The sequence below is a fragment of the Nicotiana sylvestris genome, chromosome 3, assembly GCF_000393655.2.
Source record: "Nicotiana sylvestris chromosome 3, ASM39365v2, whole genome shotgun sequence".
In the NCBI taxonomy this organism is placed as follows: domain Eukaryota; kingdom Viridiplantae; phylum Streptophyta; class Magnoliopsida; order Solanales; family Solanaceae; genus Nicotiana; species Nicotiana sylvestris.
The window spans coordinates 194,212-214,527 of NC_091059.1; the positions used below are offsets into that span (position 1 = coordinate 194,212).

Genomic DNA, 20,316 nt, shown 5'->3' on the forward strand with positions numbered 1-20,316 from the left:
GCCTTCAACAAAAGAGTCAAGTTGAGACAGTTCACACCGGGGCAACTAGTGTTAAAGAAAATCTTTCCACATTAAGATGAAGCCAAATGGATTCTCTTCCAACTGGAAGGGTCCGTACATGGTTCACCGGGTTCTAACAAGAGGAGCCCTCATACTCGCAGAAATGGACGGAGAAGTCTGGCCAAAACCGATCAATTCAGATCCAATCAAGCATTACTATGTGTAATTTTCATGCTTTCCTCATCGATGTAACTGAACTACGCCTGACCCGATTCCCGTTTAAGAGGGGATACGTAGGCAGCCCTATGGGTTCAGTCACAATTCAATAAATTTTCATTTCCCCGCACAATTGGAAACTGAGGTAGAATTTTGAGGAGGACCCTCAAAATTCCGAAGTCGTTTTCAACCAATCATCGCAAACAACAGTCAGAAACATCAACCCATTAACTGGGGTAGAATTTTGAGGAAGACCCTCAAAATTCCGTAGCAAGAGAGGTTGAATGTCCTGAACCACGTCACAGTTGTCGATTCATCTAAAAGTTGTTTCTTAATTATATACTTATATCGTATTTTTACAAAAATCATGCATATTTATTACTGAAATTACCTTGTTTAGCAATGCTACCCCAATGATACATACAGTCTCACCAGATCAAAGTCAAGTGGGTCAAGCAGAGCCAGCAGGGATATGAACTAACCTCCACCTTTACAAAACTCACGATTTTTCTTTGGATGCAGGCACTTGAGTTGCAAAATCATCAAATATACTATACACTCACTCACAAAGTTCAGGAATACAACTCTCTGAACCGTTGCGCTTGCTCGCAACCGCTAGCCGCACACAACAGTGTCCCCAGCAAGCACAATATCCCTAGCAATCACGATACTGCAATCCGCTATCAGCTAAGAAAACTCTATTGTCGTTTGCCCTTTTACTTCCTGCATAAGGCTACCATTCTGCCTTCCAAGACTAAGCACTGTCTCCATCTGCATTTCCTGCATTGCATAAGGCTACCAGTCTGCCTTCCGAGACTAAGCACTGTCTCCATCTGCATTTCCTGCATTGCATAAGGCTACCAGTCTGCCTTCCGAGACTAAGCACTGTCTCCATTTGCATTTCCTGCATTACATAAGGCTACCATTCTGCCTTCTGAGACTAAACATTATCTCCATCTGCATTTCCTACATTGCATAAGGCCACTATTCTGCCTTCCGAGGTTAAGCTCTACCTCCATCTGCATGGCTGAAAGATTGCCACCTTATTTACATTTGCATGGCTGAAAGATCGCCACCTCTACATTTGCATGACTGAAAGATCGCCACCTCTACATTTGCATGACTGAAAGATTGCCACCTTACTTACATTTGCATTGGCTAAAAGATCGCCACCTTATTTACATTTGCATGGCTGAAAAATCGCCACCTTATTTACATTTGCATGGTTGAAAGATCGCCACCTCTTACATTTGAATTGGCTGAAAGATCACCACCTTATTTACATTTTCATGGCTAAAATATCACCACCTCTACATTTGCATGGCTGAGAGATCGCCACCCATTGTATCTCATCGGCTGAAAGATCGCCACATACTGCATCTCATGGGCTGGAAGATCGCTAAATCATCCGAAGGCATCATTGTTCGGAGGCACCATTTTCATAGCCCGAGAACACCATATCATGGCCTGAGGACCCCTTTTCAATCTTTTGCATATCATTATTCAAAGGCATCAAGGTTCGGAGGCATCATTCTTATAGCCCGAGAGCATCATTTCATGGCCTACGAATCTTTTATTATACGCTTCATGGCCCAGGAAATCATGATCTGAGGACGCCATCCTAACCGTCCAAAGAAAACATTCATGGTCCGACGAAAACTTGCATCATGTTTAAATTTACACACAATATATGCTTGTATTGCTTATTTGCAGGTAAACTGGTGAGCAACGGCTATCTCAGCAAGAGCAATCTCGCTCTAGTTCCCGCACCCCTATTAGACCTTAACCATTCATCCCGATCTAAATATTGCGTCCGTTCTTGAAAGACTCCTCGAACCCTTTCGTACGGTCAAAATTGACCATCATATCTTTACCCGACAACTCTTTCATCCTTCCTGGGTAAAGAGGGGTAGCTGTTGATACCCAAATTCCCCTGTATATTTTCAATATGCAAAATACTCTCAAAATAGAATGTATATGCATATATAAGTATGTCCCAAGTTTTCAATATTTTTCTCTTATTTTTTTAAAGATTTATTTAATCAATTTATTGCCTTATTTTAGCAAGAAAAGCCCAATAATTATTCCCAAAATTGTTATTTTGGTAATTCACTTATCAGATTCGCATATTTATACCAAAATGTAGCTAACATAATTTTTGCATATTTTTACAAAATTTATTTAGTATTTTTAAGTTAAAATGACATATAATTGCAATATTAGCCTATTTCAAGATTTAATTGTGTTTATAACTATAAAATTGACTCCAATATTTTTTATTTTTCATCATTATATGTTATTAATCATTTTAGTACATTTAATTACTCCCAGAAATTAATTTACTATTTTTTATAATTTTAAAAGGGAAAAATTGGCTATTTAAATAATAGCACAATTCGTTTCAATTTTAGCCTAAAATCTGACCCCAAATTAGACCCCAATTTCCGGCCCAATTTTAATTAAACCCGACCCAGGCCCCAATTACCCCTACCCGACCCAATACCTTATTAAATCCTAGCCGTTGATCTAAAAGATCAACGACCCTCACTCGTTCTTACCATTTTTAATTCCAAACAACCCCCCAATACCCCTCATTTCCCTAACTCGTCTCTATCTCTCTACCTCTGGTTCTCTCTAGAACCTTCCCCCTTTCACCTCCTCTCCGATGAGTTCCCTTCATATTTTTCGGCCACCTTCTGACCTGAATCCATGGTGGTTTCACCACCCACCAAGCCACCTATGGCTCCTGGTGTTTGGTTACTAGAGCTTCATGACTCGACCACGAAGAGTTGGTTCCAGACCTCTGTTGATTCAAGTTCCATGGCCATCTCCGGCCTGCTCCGACGAGCCATGCCTGTTTCGAGCCTGGCCTCGACTCCTCTTGCTTAGATCCAAGTCTTTCTCATCGTTTGGGTTCCTCTGAAAGCCCTAGCTTTTGAGGTTTTTCTAATCTCTTTAGATCTATTCCAGATCTATGCTTTCCCTAAAGTTTTTAAACGATTTTCTTTCGAAAAAAACTATGCTTAAAAACTATTTTTTTTCGATCTAGGGTTTTCTGAGTTATTTAGATGTTTCTCTAATTTTCTCTTTCTTTCGTGTGTTTCTTCTACTGTATTTTTTCTTTACTGTGTTTTTGTGTGTTTCTTATTAAGTTTCCTCTACTGTGTTCTGATTAGTTTTCTTCTACTATGTTTTCTTTGAGCGCTTCTACTGTGTTTCTCATGTTACTCTTCTACCATGTTTCTCATGAGTTTTTGTTGCTGAAGGAACATGTTAAAGGTTTCAGTTCTTTTCTGAGACCTCTGAACTTGTTTCGACTTAATTATTTGCCCTCTCATCTCTGCACTCGAGTGATGGTAGAAACCCTAGAATTTGGGGGGGGGGGGCTTTTCCAAGTTTGGGAACCATTGGCTATGTGATTTGCTTGAGTTGGTTTTATCTCAAAAGAAACCCTAATTCTTTCAGACCTATTTCGAGTCTCTGAACTGAGTTTTGAAGTCCTTGTTTTTTATATGAACATTTGGGGTTGATTAGTTAAAAGGGCGGGTAATTATGTATGCAAAAAGGGTAGATACCATGTCTATAGGAATTCTGAATTCTACATAGATAAAACATCTATAGGTTTTCGAATTCTGCACATTCAAATGCATATAGAAGCATGTCTATAGGGAATTCTGAATGTCCATTTTCATATAGAAATCATGATCATAGGTCTGCTACTCTCGTCTAGAAATCATGCCTATAAGTCAATCTGAATTCTGCATATGCATATAGAAAATATGCCTATAGGTCTTTCTGAATCCTGTATATCCATTTTTCTCATATACAAATCGTGTTCATAGGTCTTAAACAAATTTTTGCACCTAGATACCATGCTCATAGGACTTAAATATTCAATTGCACTTAGGTATCATGTCTTAAACAGAATTCAGCATCTAGATTATCATGTTCATAGGTTTAAGACGAGTTTTCTGCATTTTTATACTGTATCTACAATGTTTTAAAATCAGTAACGCCTTGAAAACATGTCTATAAGAGTTTCTAATTGAATCTGATTCGCCTCACTTAATGTTAGATATAAAAATCAGTAACAATAGATACTATGACTTGCAAAGCTTATAATCAATTTGTTTGAATTCTGCCTTTCGTTTAATAATCTGAGTCTCTCACTTAGCCAGTTTAACGAGTACGCATATAGGGTTTCAAATCATTCATTTCAAGTTTTATTGTCTTTTGAATCATGCCTATAGGACCTTTGTCCTAACACTTAGGCAAGCCTTAGGGTGATAACTATAAACTGAATCTGTTCTATTAACTACAACCAGCAGGCATGCCTAATTCGGGCTTCATATCTAAAATATTTTATAAATCGGTCTGCCTCAACCTCTAAGTTCTTTCACATTCAGTATTTAATCAGACCCTAAACAGTACGTGCAAGACATGCTAAATTACGTACTTCTTTGACTAAAGGAGGTATATCTGAGCCCTTTTGCCTGTTATGTGCTTTCCCCCAATTTGTTATATATGTTCTTGCATGTCGCCTTAGAATTTTACCTTTGAAACTACAAATAAGCCAATATCCTTTCCCTTTAGGATTAGTAGTCCTAAATGCCTCCTGGACTGACAGGATTGGGGCGGGTAATAGCATGCAATGAGTAAACGAGACCAATTTGCGCTTTAATACCTTAACGGGGTGGGAATGGTAGATATGGATATGATGACCACGCGATAACGTTACGTGTAGCCCCTCATTGAGGAGTGATTACCGAACGTTGTGTAGGGTGATCCATATTAGTAATAAACCTAGGACCCCCTTTTCATTATTTCTTATCTCTTTTAAAGAATTTTAAACTCTTTTTTTTAAGAAAAATCAGCTTTTCTTTTAATTCTTCCCAACTTTATTTGTTTGTAAACCCTTATGTGAAAATCCCCTTTTATTTGAATCTTTATTTGTTTACATGTTATTTGCACCTAAGTTCACAATAATAGTCTGGCCGGGAACCACACTAGTGGATCCTGAGGGGTGTCTAACACTTTTCCCTTGGGATAATTTCAAGCCCTTACCCTATCTCTGGTTACTCAAATCAAACTCTCTTGGTGTCCTAATGCACCCTAATTATTAGGTGGCGACTCTTCAAATTCAAACCCAATTCCCAAAAGGGAATGAGTTGTCCTCCCAAATGTCATAAACCCCATTCCGCGAGGAAAAAGGGGGCGCGACACCTTCCTGTGGGCATTGGCTTTTGGAAGATGTAATTCAAAGGATCCATTCTGGATATGAGGTAAGTAGTGTAGGCCAAAAGATAATGTCTCAACTTCTGAGCGACCCAAGTCAAGGCACAACATGTCCTTTCTAAAAGGGTGTACTTAACCTCATAATCGGTGAACTTCTTGCTCAAATAATAGATTGCATGTTCCTTTCTGCCTGTTGCATCATGTTGCCCCAGAACGCATCCAAAGGAATTATCCATCACTGATAGATATAAAAATAAAGGCCTACTAGGTTCAGGTGGGACCAGTACAGGGGGTTTTGACAGATAATCTTTGATCCTGTCAAAAGCCTTTTGGCAATAGTCTGTCCATCTGATAGCGACATCCTTTTTCAGCAACTTAAAGATGGGCTAGCACGTGGTTTTGAGCTGAGCAATGAACCTACTGATGTAGTTCAACCTCTCGAGCAAACTCATGACCTCCTTTTTGTTCTTAGGTGGTGGTAGATCTCGAATGGACTTTATTTTAGATGGATCCAATTCGATGCCTCTACGACTGACTATAAAACCGAGGAGTTTCCCAGATGGAACCCCAAATGCACACTTGGCTGGATTAAGCTTAAGGTTGTACCTACGATGCTGTTCGAAGGACTTTTTAAATCACACACGTGATCGTCTTGTGTCTTTGATTTTATGATGACATTGTTGACATATACTTCAATCTCTTTGTGCATCATGTCGTGAAAAATGGTGGTCATGACCCTCATATAAGTTTCCCCTGCATTTTTTAAACCGAATGGCATGACCCTGTAACAATAAGTACCCATGGCGTGGTGAAAGCGGTCTTTTCTGCATCATCCTCATCCATTAGAATTTGGTGGTACCCAGCATAGCAATCCACAAACGATTGGATCTCATGCTTTGCGCAATTATCTACAAGAATATGGATGTTTGGCAAAGGAAAATTATCCTTTGGACTTGCTTTGTTCAGGTCCCTATAGTCGACACAAAATCTGGTTTTTCCATCCTTCTTTAGCACGGGCACAACATTTGCCACCCAGGTGGTGTATCGGATAGCTCTGACCACATTGGCACTTAGTTGCTTTATTATTTCTTTGATTTTGTCACTCATGTCTATTTTAAATTTTTGTTGCTTTTGTTGGACCGGTGGAAAACCAGGATATGTAGAAAGCTTATGAACCACCATATCAACACTTAAACCCGGCATATCATCATAAAACCAAGCAAACACATCTCTGTATTCAAATAAATGTTGAATCAAGACATCTCTGGTTTTTTGTTCAATGTGAATGCTTATCTTTGTTTCTCTAACTTCTTCAGGGCTTCCAATATTAATCGACTCAGTTTTATTGAGGTTTGGCTTAGGCTTGTTTTCAAATTGTTCCAACTCTCTTCTTATTTCCTCAACAACCTCATCTTCCACATATTCAACCTCTTGATGCGTTATTTCGATAATAGACAGCTTTTCAAGATCCGCGCATGAATTCCGCATGCATGTCATGTTATTAAAACAGGAATTAACAAAACTGAAATGGAAATAAAATGACAGGAATTAGGAAAAGGAAAAGATAGGAAACTGAACTGCATTTTATTGAATTCGAAAGGATAGAAGGGTTAACATCAAAACAAAACAATCATCCTGAGATATTTGGATTACAACCCTGAAAGTAACCCAAAATACAAAAAAGAAGCTGCAAAAGCAAACTACCAAGACTCTTTCCTTGTGGGGAGAGGAGTTGCTTCCCAGTTGGTGAGCATGGTGTCTGGGTCAATTAGTTGCACATCGGCACGACTAGTGCCTTCACCAGCCCGGATCATATTCACTTCAAAAATATCTCGCTGAGGTCATGGCAAATTTCATCAATGTTTGCATGCACCGAGGAATTTTGACCCTCTTGGAGTCGTGGCTTGAAAAAAGTGTAGAAAATATGATGGATAGGCTGTTGCAAGACCCATCCACTCTTTTGCGGTGTTTCGATTTGTTTTTGTCTATTTGTGTTGGCCTGAAGTCTAAGCCAAAAGTACCCTGGTTGCCTAACAGAGAAATAGGCTCTGAAATTCCTTGCAATGATGCCCCCAAACCTTTTCCTAGCTCATAACCTTGTCTCATCATAACTGTAGCCACCATTACAGATGTGGAGGAAAGACGAGGATGCAGAATGGGCTTTCCTTCCTTGACATGGTCCACAACAACCACTTCAAAAGCCTGATAGACAATGGACTCAGACCCTTCCTTGGCCTCAATACAAGGGATTAACGGGTCTTTATAAACGGAAGACTTGTCTTCTCCGTGAACAATAATTTCTTACCCGTCATGTTCGAATTTGAGCATCTGGTGCAAGGTAGATGGCACAGCTCGGGCTGTATGGATCCATGGCCTTCCAAGAAGAAAGTTATAAGAAGTGACCATGTCCACTACTTGGAAAACAATCTCAAAGTCCACCGGCCCAATCGTCATGGTGAGGTTGATTTCCCCCATGGTATCTCTCGCTGAGCCATCGAAAGCCCGGATACAAACATTACTGGGTCGGATTCTGTCTGTATTGTTCTTCATGCTTTGCAAAGTAGAGAGAGGGCATACATCTACATTTGAGCCTCCATCAACCATAACTCTCTTTACATAATGCCCGTCACATTTGACCATCAAGTTCAAAGCCCTATTGTGCCCAGCTCCTTCTTCGGGAAGTTCATCATCGGTAAAGGAGATTTTGTTTACCTTAAAAAATATGTTGGCCATCTTCTCTAACTAATTCATATGGTCTCCTCTGAGATATGTGTCTCGTTCAGGACCTTGATTAGTACACGGGCATGCTCTTTGGAATGTATGAGCAGAGATAGTAGAGAGATTTGGGCGGGAGTCTTTCTTAGCTTGTCAATGATTGAGTAATCCTTAGCTTTCATTCCTCTGCTTCAGTGACTGGCTTCTTTATTGGCAATTGGCCTCCTCTGATTTGCTTGGCCTTCCTCAACTCTTCTGGAAAATAACATCTCCCCGATCGAGTCAATCCTCTAGTTTCCCCTACTTCCTCTATGATTTCCTTGCCTTTGTAGGTCATCACAGTTTTGTTGTAGTTCAAGGAACTGTTTTCGTGTTTGTCACAGGGGGTTGCACGACAGGTTTGATTATGATCGGCTTTGTTATGCAATTCGTACCACCCTAATTCTGCCTTGTGATGGGGTGGCCTCCAAGTACATACAACCTTGGGCTTGGAACATTGGAGCGAACCTCTAACCTCAAGACCTTGGGCACAAATAAAGTTACTTTTTCTGAATTCGGGGCGCCTTTCATAATCAACGGCACATCTCGGATTGGTCTTACTTCCAGACTTGTTCCTTCATGAATTGCTCCCACTGTCATTTCTGTTTGGCCGACCGGTTTGTATTCCTAATCTCGGCCAATCATTCCCACGAAACGAACATCGTTGTGTGCCAACAACGGGTTGTTTGTCACATTAGAGGGTCCTCGCCATTCGTTACTACAATTAATTTTTCAGAAATGAGTCTTTTTATGGCTCTTTTCAGAGTCCAACAGTCATCGGTGCTATGCCCCGGGGCACCTGAATGATATTCACATCTAGCATTTGCTTGAAATCCATGTGAATTCGGATGCATATGGTGGGGAGCGATGGGTCCAATCATGCCTATTTGTTTCAATTTCTGGAATAGACTAGAGTATGATTCAGCCAATGGAGTGAATTTTTCTGCCAGCCTCTGCTTTTGACCATAATCCTGCCTGGGACGAGCATTGTAGGGTGCCCGAAAGTTTTGTTGATGAGGTCGGGGGCCCCTTGGAGCTGGTGCCCGTACCTGCTGATTGGGAGGCCGAGCATATGATTGAGCATTGAACACTGTATATTGTGGTGGGCCCACAGATTATTGAGGAATTGGCGGGAGATAGTAATGTTGAGGGTAGCTGGATTGCCCCTGCTGAACTTGCACATAAGGGTGTGATGCCCCTCTTTGAACTTCCCTAGATCCCGAAGTCATCATAGAACCTTCATCTCTCTTTTTCCTATTTGCAAAACTTCCCGACCCATTTTGGATCGCTTGGGTGGTGGCTTTGAGAGTAGCCTGACTTACAATCCTGCCAGTCTTTAGGCCATTTTCGACCATTTCCCCTATCTTGATTGCCTCAGAAAAAGGCCTACCCATTGCAGACATCATGTTTTGGAAATAATCAAGCTCTTGAGCCTCCAAAACGACAGTGATCAACTTATGATTATCCATAGGTGGCTTAACACTGGCCGCTTGCTCCCTCCACTTGATGGCGTACACCCTAAAGCTTTCCGTTGGCTTTTTCTTCATATTGGATGGGGAATTACGATCTGGTGCAATATCAATGTTGTATTGGAATTGTTTGACGAAGTCCTAGGTCATGTCATCCTAAACATGCCAATGAGAGATGTCTTGGTCAATGAACCATTCGGAAGCTACCCCCACAAGGCTTTTCCCAAAGTAAGCCATCAGCAACTCTTCCTTTCCTCCTACACCCCTCAGCTGGTTGCAGTACCTTTTCAAGTGGGCGATAGGGTCGCCGTGTCCATCATATTTCTCGAATTTTGGGGTATTGAACCCTCGTGGCAAATGGATGTGAGGGAACATGCATAGATTACTGAATGAAACACTTTTGTGACCACCTAGTCCCTATATGTTCTTTATATTCTGTTCAAGACTTTTCATTTTCCTGGCCATCTCATCTGGCTCAATCATCATGGCAGGCTTTTCATTTTCCACTGGTGATTCGTATCGAGGAGTCTGATTGTATGGAGTCGAGACCCCAAAAGCCATATTTGGAGAATAGTATTGTCCATCATAAGCATGAGATGGTGGGTCATTGTTTGGCCTCGTCACAGGATGTGGTGGCGGGATTGTATATACCGGTGCACCAGACATGACGAGAGGGATGTTCCTAACCGGTGCAACTGGAGGTCGCATATTAGAGGTACTAGGGGCAGCATGGAGGCTGTATTTCGGCACATACTCTGGTGGTAGAATGGGATCGCTCGTTGCATGTAGCGGTGGTTGAGTAGCTTGGGGTATGGTGTAAGTTCCCTCTGAGGGACCCTGGGGTGGATGTCGACCGGAAAACCAAGCTTCATATACATCTGACAGTTGCTGTCTCAATTTTCTTATCTCCTCAGACTCTTGCTCAACTGACTGACCCTACAAATTGCCACTAACCAACTCAATTTCATCACTGTTATCCATTACTACTGGTCTCTTAGATCTTGTGAAGTAATGATGTGCTGCCAGATTTACCACAAACCAACCACCTTAAACTTACTGGATAAGAGACAACAAATGTGTTAGGGTTAGGCATTTTATAGATATGAATTACATGTAATATGTCATGCTCCTAACATCGCCACCATTTCTAAAATACTTTTGGAAGGCTTCAATGTTTCATTCCGGCTTATCAGCTTGTTGCTTATTGACACTGTTATTTTCTTCTCTTTTTTTGTTTTATTTTTTTTCACTTGCCTTATTTGATCCTTTACTTTAGAGCCATTTTAAAATAAATACTTGATCGAACCTTTTGTGGGTTGCCTACGTATCATGTCGCCACATGAATTAGATCATTACATAGTTCAGATACATGACCTTTTTTTTACAAAACAAACATCAAAAACTTTTTCATTGATTTTCGATATAATATTTTGATACAAGACTCAAAAAGCAAGAGTTACATAAAGATAAACGAGACCAAACCTGACTCAAATAGTCTTTTTAGAATAAAAGTCAAAACAACAAGACTCAAAACACCAAAAGACTCTTATAGACTTAGAAACAACAAAAGCATAATGAAAAGGACTGATAACTAAAATAAGATTTTGATCTCTATATAACTAAAATAAGACTTTGATCTCTGCAGTAGAATCCACCAGCATTACTGTAATCAAGGCTCTTGTTCCTGCGGCTGACCCCCAACATTGCGGTATATCCTCTCTAAGTCTGCAGATATATGACGAGCAACGTTCAATGATACTTCTACAAACCGCTCGGGCATCATTCCTTGGCAACTCCTACATGCTCTTGAGGTATATGTGGCTACCTCGAGGATCTTTCCCTTAATGTATTCTTGATCCACATGCAACTCTTGATTCTGCCGACCACGGGTCTCAGCTAGATCCAGTGCATCACGTTCGCGGCCCAAGGCCATATCTTTCTGGCGTCGAACTTCTAACGACTCTGCTTCTAACTGATTGATCACCTTTTGGTAGTGGTGTCTTTCTATTTCAAACTCCGCGATCTAGCTCTCTTTGCTTGACTCAACTCCCCCTATCTGATCTCTCAAACCTTGGATTAATGGAGAGAAACCTCTACGCTCATGATCACGGACTACCCTAAACTGGGCTTCTTTCTCTTCTTGCTGCTGAGCGGTTGTGACTATGTTCTTCTTTCGAATTTGGGCTTTGAGTGCTTGCTTCTCTCGTGCCCACTAAGCCTTTTACCGCTCAAAATCAGCTTGTTGTACATCCATGGTTGTCTCCAGAATGCCCTTATCTTCTTGTAAAGTGTCAATACGAGATTGGAACTCTTGCGCCACTTCCCTTATGGTTTCTCTAACTCTGACCTCGAACTCTTTCTCCCAATCAACTGCGTGCTGTATGGATCTTTCTGTCCTTTGCTCGGGGATATCCTGGTTTTGAAACAACTCAAGGTATGCGAGGCTTACCTCCCCACGTTCACGATCAACTACCATCTCGTCTAAATCGGAAAATCGACTACCAAACTAAATCTTTTGTGCACATGACTCTCTTGGAGGTTCCTCTCCCTTGAATTCCCACATGAATGGGCGCATGTCCTTAATCATGGGCCTCTTTTGCTCTCTCCCTAACTGGCGCATGACGCGTAGAGGCGCATAGGGTTGGAAACCTCTAAAACCCATGAGTATGAAGAACGGGCGATATGTCGACATATGCATGACCCTAGCAGAAGGGAACCAATATTAGTTCCAAGTGATTCTATCAGCATTCAATGAACCAAGTAATTTCCGCCAGGCCCTGACCCCCTCTGGAAGATTACAACTTCCGGCCCTGTCTGGGTGACATCCAATGTAATTCAGCCAGTTTTCATTGAAATTTATTACTATTGGATGATGATAAAGGTGCTCTATGAACCACATCTACAGCAAAATGTTGCATCCCTCGAAGTAATCATCACCCTCTTGGCAGCGGATCAAAGCTCGAAAAATATCTCCTAAAATCATGGGAAGAATGGTATGACACTCGCTACTTTGTAAATACAACATCACCACAACCAATCAAATTCGGATGCGCCCACCACGCTCTGGAAAGACCATTATCCCTAGAAATGATATCATGAACGCAAAGATTCTCAACTCCCTCCAAGCATCGTAACTCAACTGGTTGACAAATTTTATGCCCGAGAAATTTTCAAACCCTTTCTCGTCCCCAAACCTATCATAGAGATATTCCAACGGAACCCAACCTTCATTTAAGCAAACCATTGGAATTCGACGGAGGCATAATTTTTTTAAAAAGTTGTTCACACCAACTTTTTTCGGAGCAACATGCTTTTTCCCATGAAGATCTCTCCCCAATCTAGTGAACCCACCTAATTCTTCCAATGTGGGCATCATTTCACAATCTTTGAACCTGAAGACATTGTTTGCAGGGTACCAAAAACCCACTAGAGCCTCGATTAAATCTCTGTTAGGCTTAATTCCCATGATGTTTGTGAGGAACTTGAGGTGCTTAAATACTCGATTTCGTTCCCATGTAGCAAAACTAGCCCACCAATTACAGAGACTACTCGGGGTCTTATCTCTGATCAAGAACATAGGAGGTGTCTTGTCTCTTACCCTTTTCTGACTGCTTCTTTATGGAGAACTTATGGTGATCCTAAGAATAAGATAAAAGTTGTTAGGACTTACCTAAACTATATACAAATTATGATCATTCATTATTTTATTTTTTGGCCAATTTAGGACTCGATCTATTTTTTTATTACAATATATATTTTGAAATTACCGGACACAAAAGTTGAGATGATAAAAGCGGAAAAAATAGCTATTATTACAAAGACTACCCTTTGATACTTCCATAGAAGGCATAAAGGATGTCTCGGCGAAAACAGCCAAACACAGGAATAAAATGATAAAAATAGACAAAATAATAAATAAAAAACTATTTTTACGAAAATGACCCTTTACTACTCCTGTAGGGGTTAAAAAGCTATCTCAGCAAATATAACAAGACAAAACTAGATAAAAATGGCTACCTTTTGCAAAAACAGTCTTTCGGTACTTCCGGAAAGGTTTAAAGTTGCTTCGACAAAAATGGTCAGACATAAAGGCAAAATGGTAAAAGGTGAATAAATATGGATAAAATAACTATTTTTACAAAAATGTCCCTTCAGCACTTTCCAGGAAGATTTTAAGGCTGTCTTGGCAAAACAGGCGGAACATGAAGGCAAGACAGTAAAAAGGTGACCAAAATAGGCTTCTTTTTTTTGAAAATTTTATGCTCCCCTTTTTTTTTGAAAATTTTATGCTCCCCATTTTTTTTGAAATATTTGGGGTAAACCCGATGGAGGTGGCCTACGTATCTCACATCCGGTGAGAATCAAACCCGCGTAGTTCGGTAAAATTGGGTATTTTTTTTTTAATAATTCTGCTACACTAATATTATAAAGCTGGTCGACAATGCAAGTAAGTCTTCCAAATGATGTATCAAGTAGCACATACGTGAACATGATGGTCTCAAATAGGATACCTGTCTTATATGGACTCGGCCCCTATGCCGAGTTTCGCTAAGTCAAATGCACGTGATTCACATAGAGCGAACCTACTAGGGAAATCCGGCATGAGGTTTGTTCTTCTAGGTTTAAATCTTGGTGGAAAAGGTATCTAGACTGGCTTACTTGACCAGACAACTCAAGCCGAGGAGAGTCAGTGTACCGGTAGCATTGCTTTCCAGCTTAACTGGTGGTGCTCCCCGCCTAAAATAGGTGTGACTAAAATCCTTCACCGGGTGACAAGAACCTCGGCTATCTCAAAGAAAGCGGGCTATGTCAAGCAAATGCCCAATTTTTAATTTCAAGATGACACAGAGGGGTACGTGAGAAGACAATTTATATGTACAGTTCAACATTAACGAAGCAGTAAAAGGCGAACAAGTAGCACATTAGGCACAAATAAATCACAATATATACAAAATTAATAAAGCCAAATAAAAGTCAACATGTACAAGCTCGAATTCTGGTTAGTCCCTAGCAGAGTCGCCAGAGCTGTCACACCCCTTTTTTTACCCCTCCAAAAGATATGTACAAAATGTAACGTGTTATGGATTGTGGGTTAAAGAGTTTTTCCATTTGAAGTGAAAAATTTGAAATAGGGATTATTTTATTTACAGAGTCACCACTTGGAATTGATTTTTGCCGGTGTTCCAAGTCACCTTTTATTTGAATCCCTATTCAAAGGAAAGTTTGACTCTATTTTTATTGGTCTGCGAAAATCAAGTCCGGGTAAGGAATTTTGTTGACCAAGGAGAAGGTGTAAGGCATTCTCCGAGTCCCGTGGTTCTAGCACGGTCACTTTATTGACTACATTTGGCTTGAATTAAACTTGGATAAACTGTGATTTATTTGATTTTTATGCTTTTCTTATGTCCGCTTTTATTTATTAAAAAAATTAAAGAAAAGATTTGAATAATAATTTACAAATTAACTAATGATAGAAAATTATTGTTATGAGTACTAATTTAAAAAATGAGACTAATGAGAGAAAATTATTAATTGACATTGCCTAAAACTAGTAAGATGTGGGCTTGTCTTGATATTGAATGAGGCAGCCCACTATTGAGTTGATGCAGTCAAATGGGCTCATGTCCAAGACAAAATCCAAAAGCCCATATGCTTTCTAATCTAAAACTTAACTACCTTACTAAATAAGTATTTTTTAGAGATAAAAAAAGATTATTGGGACTCTAAAAATATAATAATAATATATATATATATATATGTGTGTGTGTGTGTGTATGTATATGTATATATATATATATATATGTGTGTGTGTGTGTGTGTGTGTGTATGTGCGTGTGTTTGTTCTTATATATATATATATATATATATATATACAAGGAAAAAATTAGGCATTTACACCTGGCATCAGCTAGGCGTCGCCAGGCGTCGCCAGCCTAAGGCTTGGCTGACCCTGGCATTAACCAGGCGACGCCAGCCTAAGGCCTGGCTGACCCTGGCTCTAGCCAGCCGATGCCAGCCTAAGGTCAGGCTATCCCTAGCATTTTCCTAGATTCGCGTGACATTTAAACCTTGCTTGACTCACCCAAGCTCACCTGCAACTTGTTAATATCTAAAAACAAAAAGAAAAATTCTAACTGCACTAAAAATCAACTACAAATTGGGTTGCCTCTCAATAAGCGCCTTAGTTAACGTTGTGGCACGATGAATATAACAAATCAACGGGTTGCCTCCCATGAAGCGCCTAATTTAACGTCGCAACACGACGCAGATAAGCGCATTTAAAGTACGCTCAACATCGGAGGATGGAGGAAATGGATCATTGACACTACCTTTGTTTCATCCATGCCCACATAATGTTTTAATCTGTGCCCATTGACCCTGAACGTGCGAGAGTCATTATTCGCAGCAATCTCTACGGCACTCGTGGGGTGAATTTCAACCACACGAAAAGGCCCTGACCATCGTGATTTCAATTTTCCCAGAAATAACCTCAGTCTTGAGTTGTATAGCAATACTGTATCTCCGGGTTTAAAATTTCGCTCAATAATATTTTTATCATGTATCATTTTCATTCTCTCATTGTATAACTTGTGCTCTCAGAAGCGTGATATCTGAACTTATCAGGCTCGTGCAACTCCGTTACTCTACTTGTACCCGCATCTTCAATATCAAGATTCAACTGTCTCAATGCTCACCAAGCTCTATGCTCCAACTCTACCGGTAAATGACACGCCTTTCCAAACACCAACTTGTATGGAGACATGCCGTTGGAGTTTTGAAAGCGGTTCGATAAGCCCAAAGTGCATTATCTAACTTCCTCACCCAATCTGTTCTAGTAGCATTCACAATCTTAGTCAACACACTCTTTATTTCTCTGTACGAGACCTCCACTTGCCCGCTTGTTTGTGGATGATATGGTCCACCTTGTGGCGTTCGTCATACTTCTCTAACAACTTCGCGAAGGATCGATTACAAAAGTGAGTTCCTCCGTCACTGATTATTGCCCTTGGGGTGCCAAATTGGGTGAATATATTCTTTCTCAAAAACCAATTACCACCTTTGCATCATTTGCAAGGAGTGCTACAGCTTCCACCCATTTGGACACGTAGTCCACATCGATGAGTATATATTTGTTTCCATATGAGCTCATGAAACGCCCCATGAAATCGATCCCCCATACATCAAACACTTCTACCTCCTAAATTGGGTTCATAGGCATCTCATGTCGGCGGGACATATTCCCGGTTCTTTGGCATTCATCACAACCCTTCATCCATAAATGTGCATCTTTGAACAGTGTTGGCCAATAGAAGCCCGACTCCAAGACTTTCGCAGCTGTCCTTACTCCCACCAAAGTGCCCACCATATGGTGATGTATGACATGCCTGCAAAATAGAAGACTGGTCTATCTCGAGGATACATCTTTAGATCATGTTATCAATCAAATCCTAAATAGATAAGGCTCATCCCAATAATACATGAGACAATCACGAAAGAACTTTTTCTTTTGAATAGAGGAAAGGTCATAAGGAATAATACCGCTTGTCAGGTAGTTTGCAATGTCTATGTACCATGGCACTTCCTCGAGACTCATGGCTAGTAGTTGTTCATCTGGGAAAGTTTCCAGAATCTTTTCTACCTCAATCTTCTTCTCAACTCCTTCCAGCCTAGACAAATGATCAGCTACTTGGTTCTTCATTCCCTTTCGATCACAGATTTCCAAATCAAATTCTTGTAGCAGTAGCACCCATCGAATCAGGCACGGTTTTGACTCCTTCTTCTCGATTAAGTACCTGAGAGCAGCATGGTCAGTATAAACAATTACCTCCGAACCTATCAGGTATGGCTTGAACTTGTCAAATGCGAACACCACTACCAGCATCTCCTTCTCGGTCACAATGTAATTTAGCTGGGCTTCACTCAGTGTTCTACTTGCGTAGTATATTAGATGCATGATTTTATCTTTTTGCTGCCCAAGAACTGCTCCCACAGCATAGTCACTCGCATCACACATCAGCTTAAATGGTTGCCCCCACTCGGGGGCAACTATGATAGGTGCTATTACCAGTCTCTTTTTAAATTCCTTAAAGGCTACCCTGCAATCATCAGAAAACACAAAAGGGTGATCTTTTTCAAGCAATTTACACAAAGGGTTAGCAATTTTGGAAAAATCTTTCGTAAATCTCCTATAGAACCCGGCGCGCCCAAGGAAACTTTTGATTGCTTTTATGGAAGTGGGTGGTGGAAGTTTTTCTATCACATCAGCCTTTGCACGATCCACCTCAATAGCTTTACTTGACACTAGGTGCCCCAAGACTATACCTTCTTGTACCATGAAATGGCACTTTTCCCAGTTGAGTAATAGATTAGTCTCGATACACCTTTTCAAAACTCTTCTCAAGTTCACAAGGCAATCATCGAATGAGTTCCCCACCACTGAGAAGTCATCCATGAAAATCTCCATTATATCCTCTACCATATCTGTGAAGATGGCCATCATACACATTTGAAATATGGCGGGTGCATTGTATAGGCCAAACAGCATTCTCCGAAAGGCATAGATACCATAAGGGCAGGTGAACGACGTTTTCTCTCTATCCTCTGAGGCAATAAAAATTTGATTATACCCCGAGTACCCATCCAGAAAGCAAAAGGGAGACCTCCCTGCCAATCTATCTAGCATCCGATCAATGAATGGCAATAAGAAATGGTCTTTCCTAGTAGCTAAGTTCAACTTCCTGTAATCCATACAGATTCGCCAATTTGTGACTATTCGTGTAGAGATCAATTCGTTCTTCTTATTTTTCACTACCTTCATACCTCCTTTATTTGGTACACATTGCACTAGGCTAACACAGTTGCTGTCAGAGATGGGGAATCTGATTCCCGCATCTAACCACTTAATCACTTCTTTTTTCACCACTTATTTCATGTTGGGGTTAATCTTTCTTTGATGTTATATGGAAGGTTTGTGCCCATATTCCAGTAAAATCTTATGCATACAGAAGGCCGGGATGATCCCTTTAATGTCTACAATGGTCCACCTAATTGCAGTCTTGCACTCAGTCAGTACCTACAAAGTCTGTTCTGCCTGCACATCTAACAAAATAGCTGAGATAATAACAGGTAAAGTAGAGTTAGGTCCTAATAATGCATACCTGAGATGGGATGGTAGTGGCTTCAGTTCCAACTTTGGTGTCTCTTCTATCGATAGCTTAGCTGGAGGAGTTTTTCTTTCCTCTAAGTGCAATGGCACAAATTCGAGCTCCCTTCTCCAAAAACTATGGCCTTCAAGAGCAAGTACCCACTCTGCGAAGTCTTCACCATTAGCTTCATCTAAGTTCATGAGACAGGCTGCTAGAGGGTCTTTAATGTTCAATGCCTCATCTTCATCCTCCAAAACTACATCAACCGCACCTATAAGAGAGCAATTAGCAAATTCACTTGGTCTCCGCATAGATTTCTACACATTGACTGTTATCTCTTCATCGTTTAATCTCATTTTGAGCTCTCCAGTTTCACAATCAATCAAAGCTCTCCCAATGGCCAAAATGATCTTCCCAAAATTATTGGAATTTCTTCGTCAACCGGACAGTCTAGAATAACAAAATCTGTTGGGAACACAAACTTCCCAACTTGTACTAATACATCATCCAGAATACTAGAGGGCCTCTTTAGTGTCTAGTCAGCTAGTTGTAGTAACATAGACGTGGGTCTAGCTCTCCCAATGCCTAGGCTTTTGTAGATAGCTAGGGGCATGATGTTTATGCTTTCCCCATGATCACCCAGTGCCTTAGCAAATGCATAGTTGCCTATCATGCATAGGATTGTGAAACTCGTTGGGTCAGACAGCTTTTCAGCTATGGGTCTCGTCACAACAGGACTACAGGTCTGAGTCAGTGTAACTGTGGCCAAGTCTTGAAAATCAAACTTGTGGGACATCAAGGCCTTCATCATCTTCGCGTAACCAGGCATCTCCTTTAAAGCATCAATTAATGGAATGTTTACCTGAATTTGCTTCAACATCTCCAAGAATTTCTTGTACTGCTCATATTTCTGATACTTGGCCAATCTCTATGGGAATGGTGCTGGAGGTCGCTTCTTCCCTGTGATTTGATCTTTCTCTTGTTTAGGTACTTCTTCGGTTCTGGTGCAACCTTAGTCTCTTTCACAACCTCTTCTTCTTTGTTAGTGTTCTCTTGCGTATATTGTACCGTTACCTCAGTTAACCCTGATGAATCATCTATCTCAATGGGTACTGGCACCAGTATCTCGGTCAATCTGATTTCACGAGTAATTTCTTGCTCCAGATCTAAGTCTCTACCATTTCGGAGGCTCACTGCCATCAGCTGCTTCGGGCCCTGCTCTTTTGGATTGATTTGGGTGTCTGCAGGTAACGTCTCATGGGGAAGATTATTTAGGGCCATAGAAATCTATCCTAATTGGATATCAATATTCTTTATCGCTGATTCATGTAAGTCTACTCTGTCAGTTAGTTTTCCAGTGGACCCAATCACTTGTTGCACCATTCCCTCAAGTTTAGCAAACCCATCTTCGTGTATCACAGGCTATTATTGTTGAGGTTGTTGATAAGCGTGCTGCTGATTTTGCTGGTTGTAACCCAGTTGCCTTTGGTAAGGCA

The 20,316-nt window shown here is 40.6% G+C and overlaps 1 protein-coding gene across 1 annotated transcript; it reads right to left on the bottom strand.

The window, feature by feature from the left end:
• Window positions 1–6,213: 6,213 nt before the first annotated feature.
• Window positions 6,214–8,184, bottom strand: LOC138886818 (uncharacterized). Its single transcript, XM_070168507.1, has 2 exons — window positions 7,757–8,184; window positions 6,214–6,973 (listed from the first exon to the last, which is right to left on the bottom strand). Exons 1-2 carry the CDS (start codon window positions 8,182–8,184, stop codon window positions 6,214–6,216), a joined length of 1,188 nt encoding a protein of 395 aa, XP_070024608.1.
• Window positions 8,185–20,316: the final 12,132 nt, after the last annotated feature.

Coding starts and splice junctions, on each gene's coding strand:
- LOC138886818 (XM_070168507.1), bottom strand. CDS start 8,184: ATGGCCAACATATTTTTTAAGGTAAACAAAATCTCCTTTACCGATGAT. Junction 6,974..7,756: donor CTCAAATTCGAACATGACGG/GTAAGAAATTAT, acceptor TTTCCATTTCAG/TTTTGTTAATTCCTGTTTTA.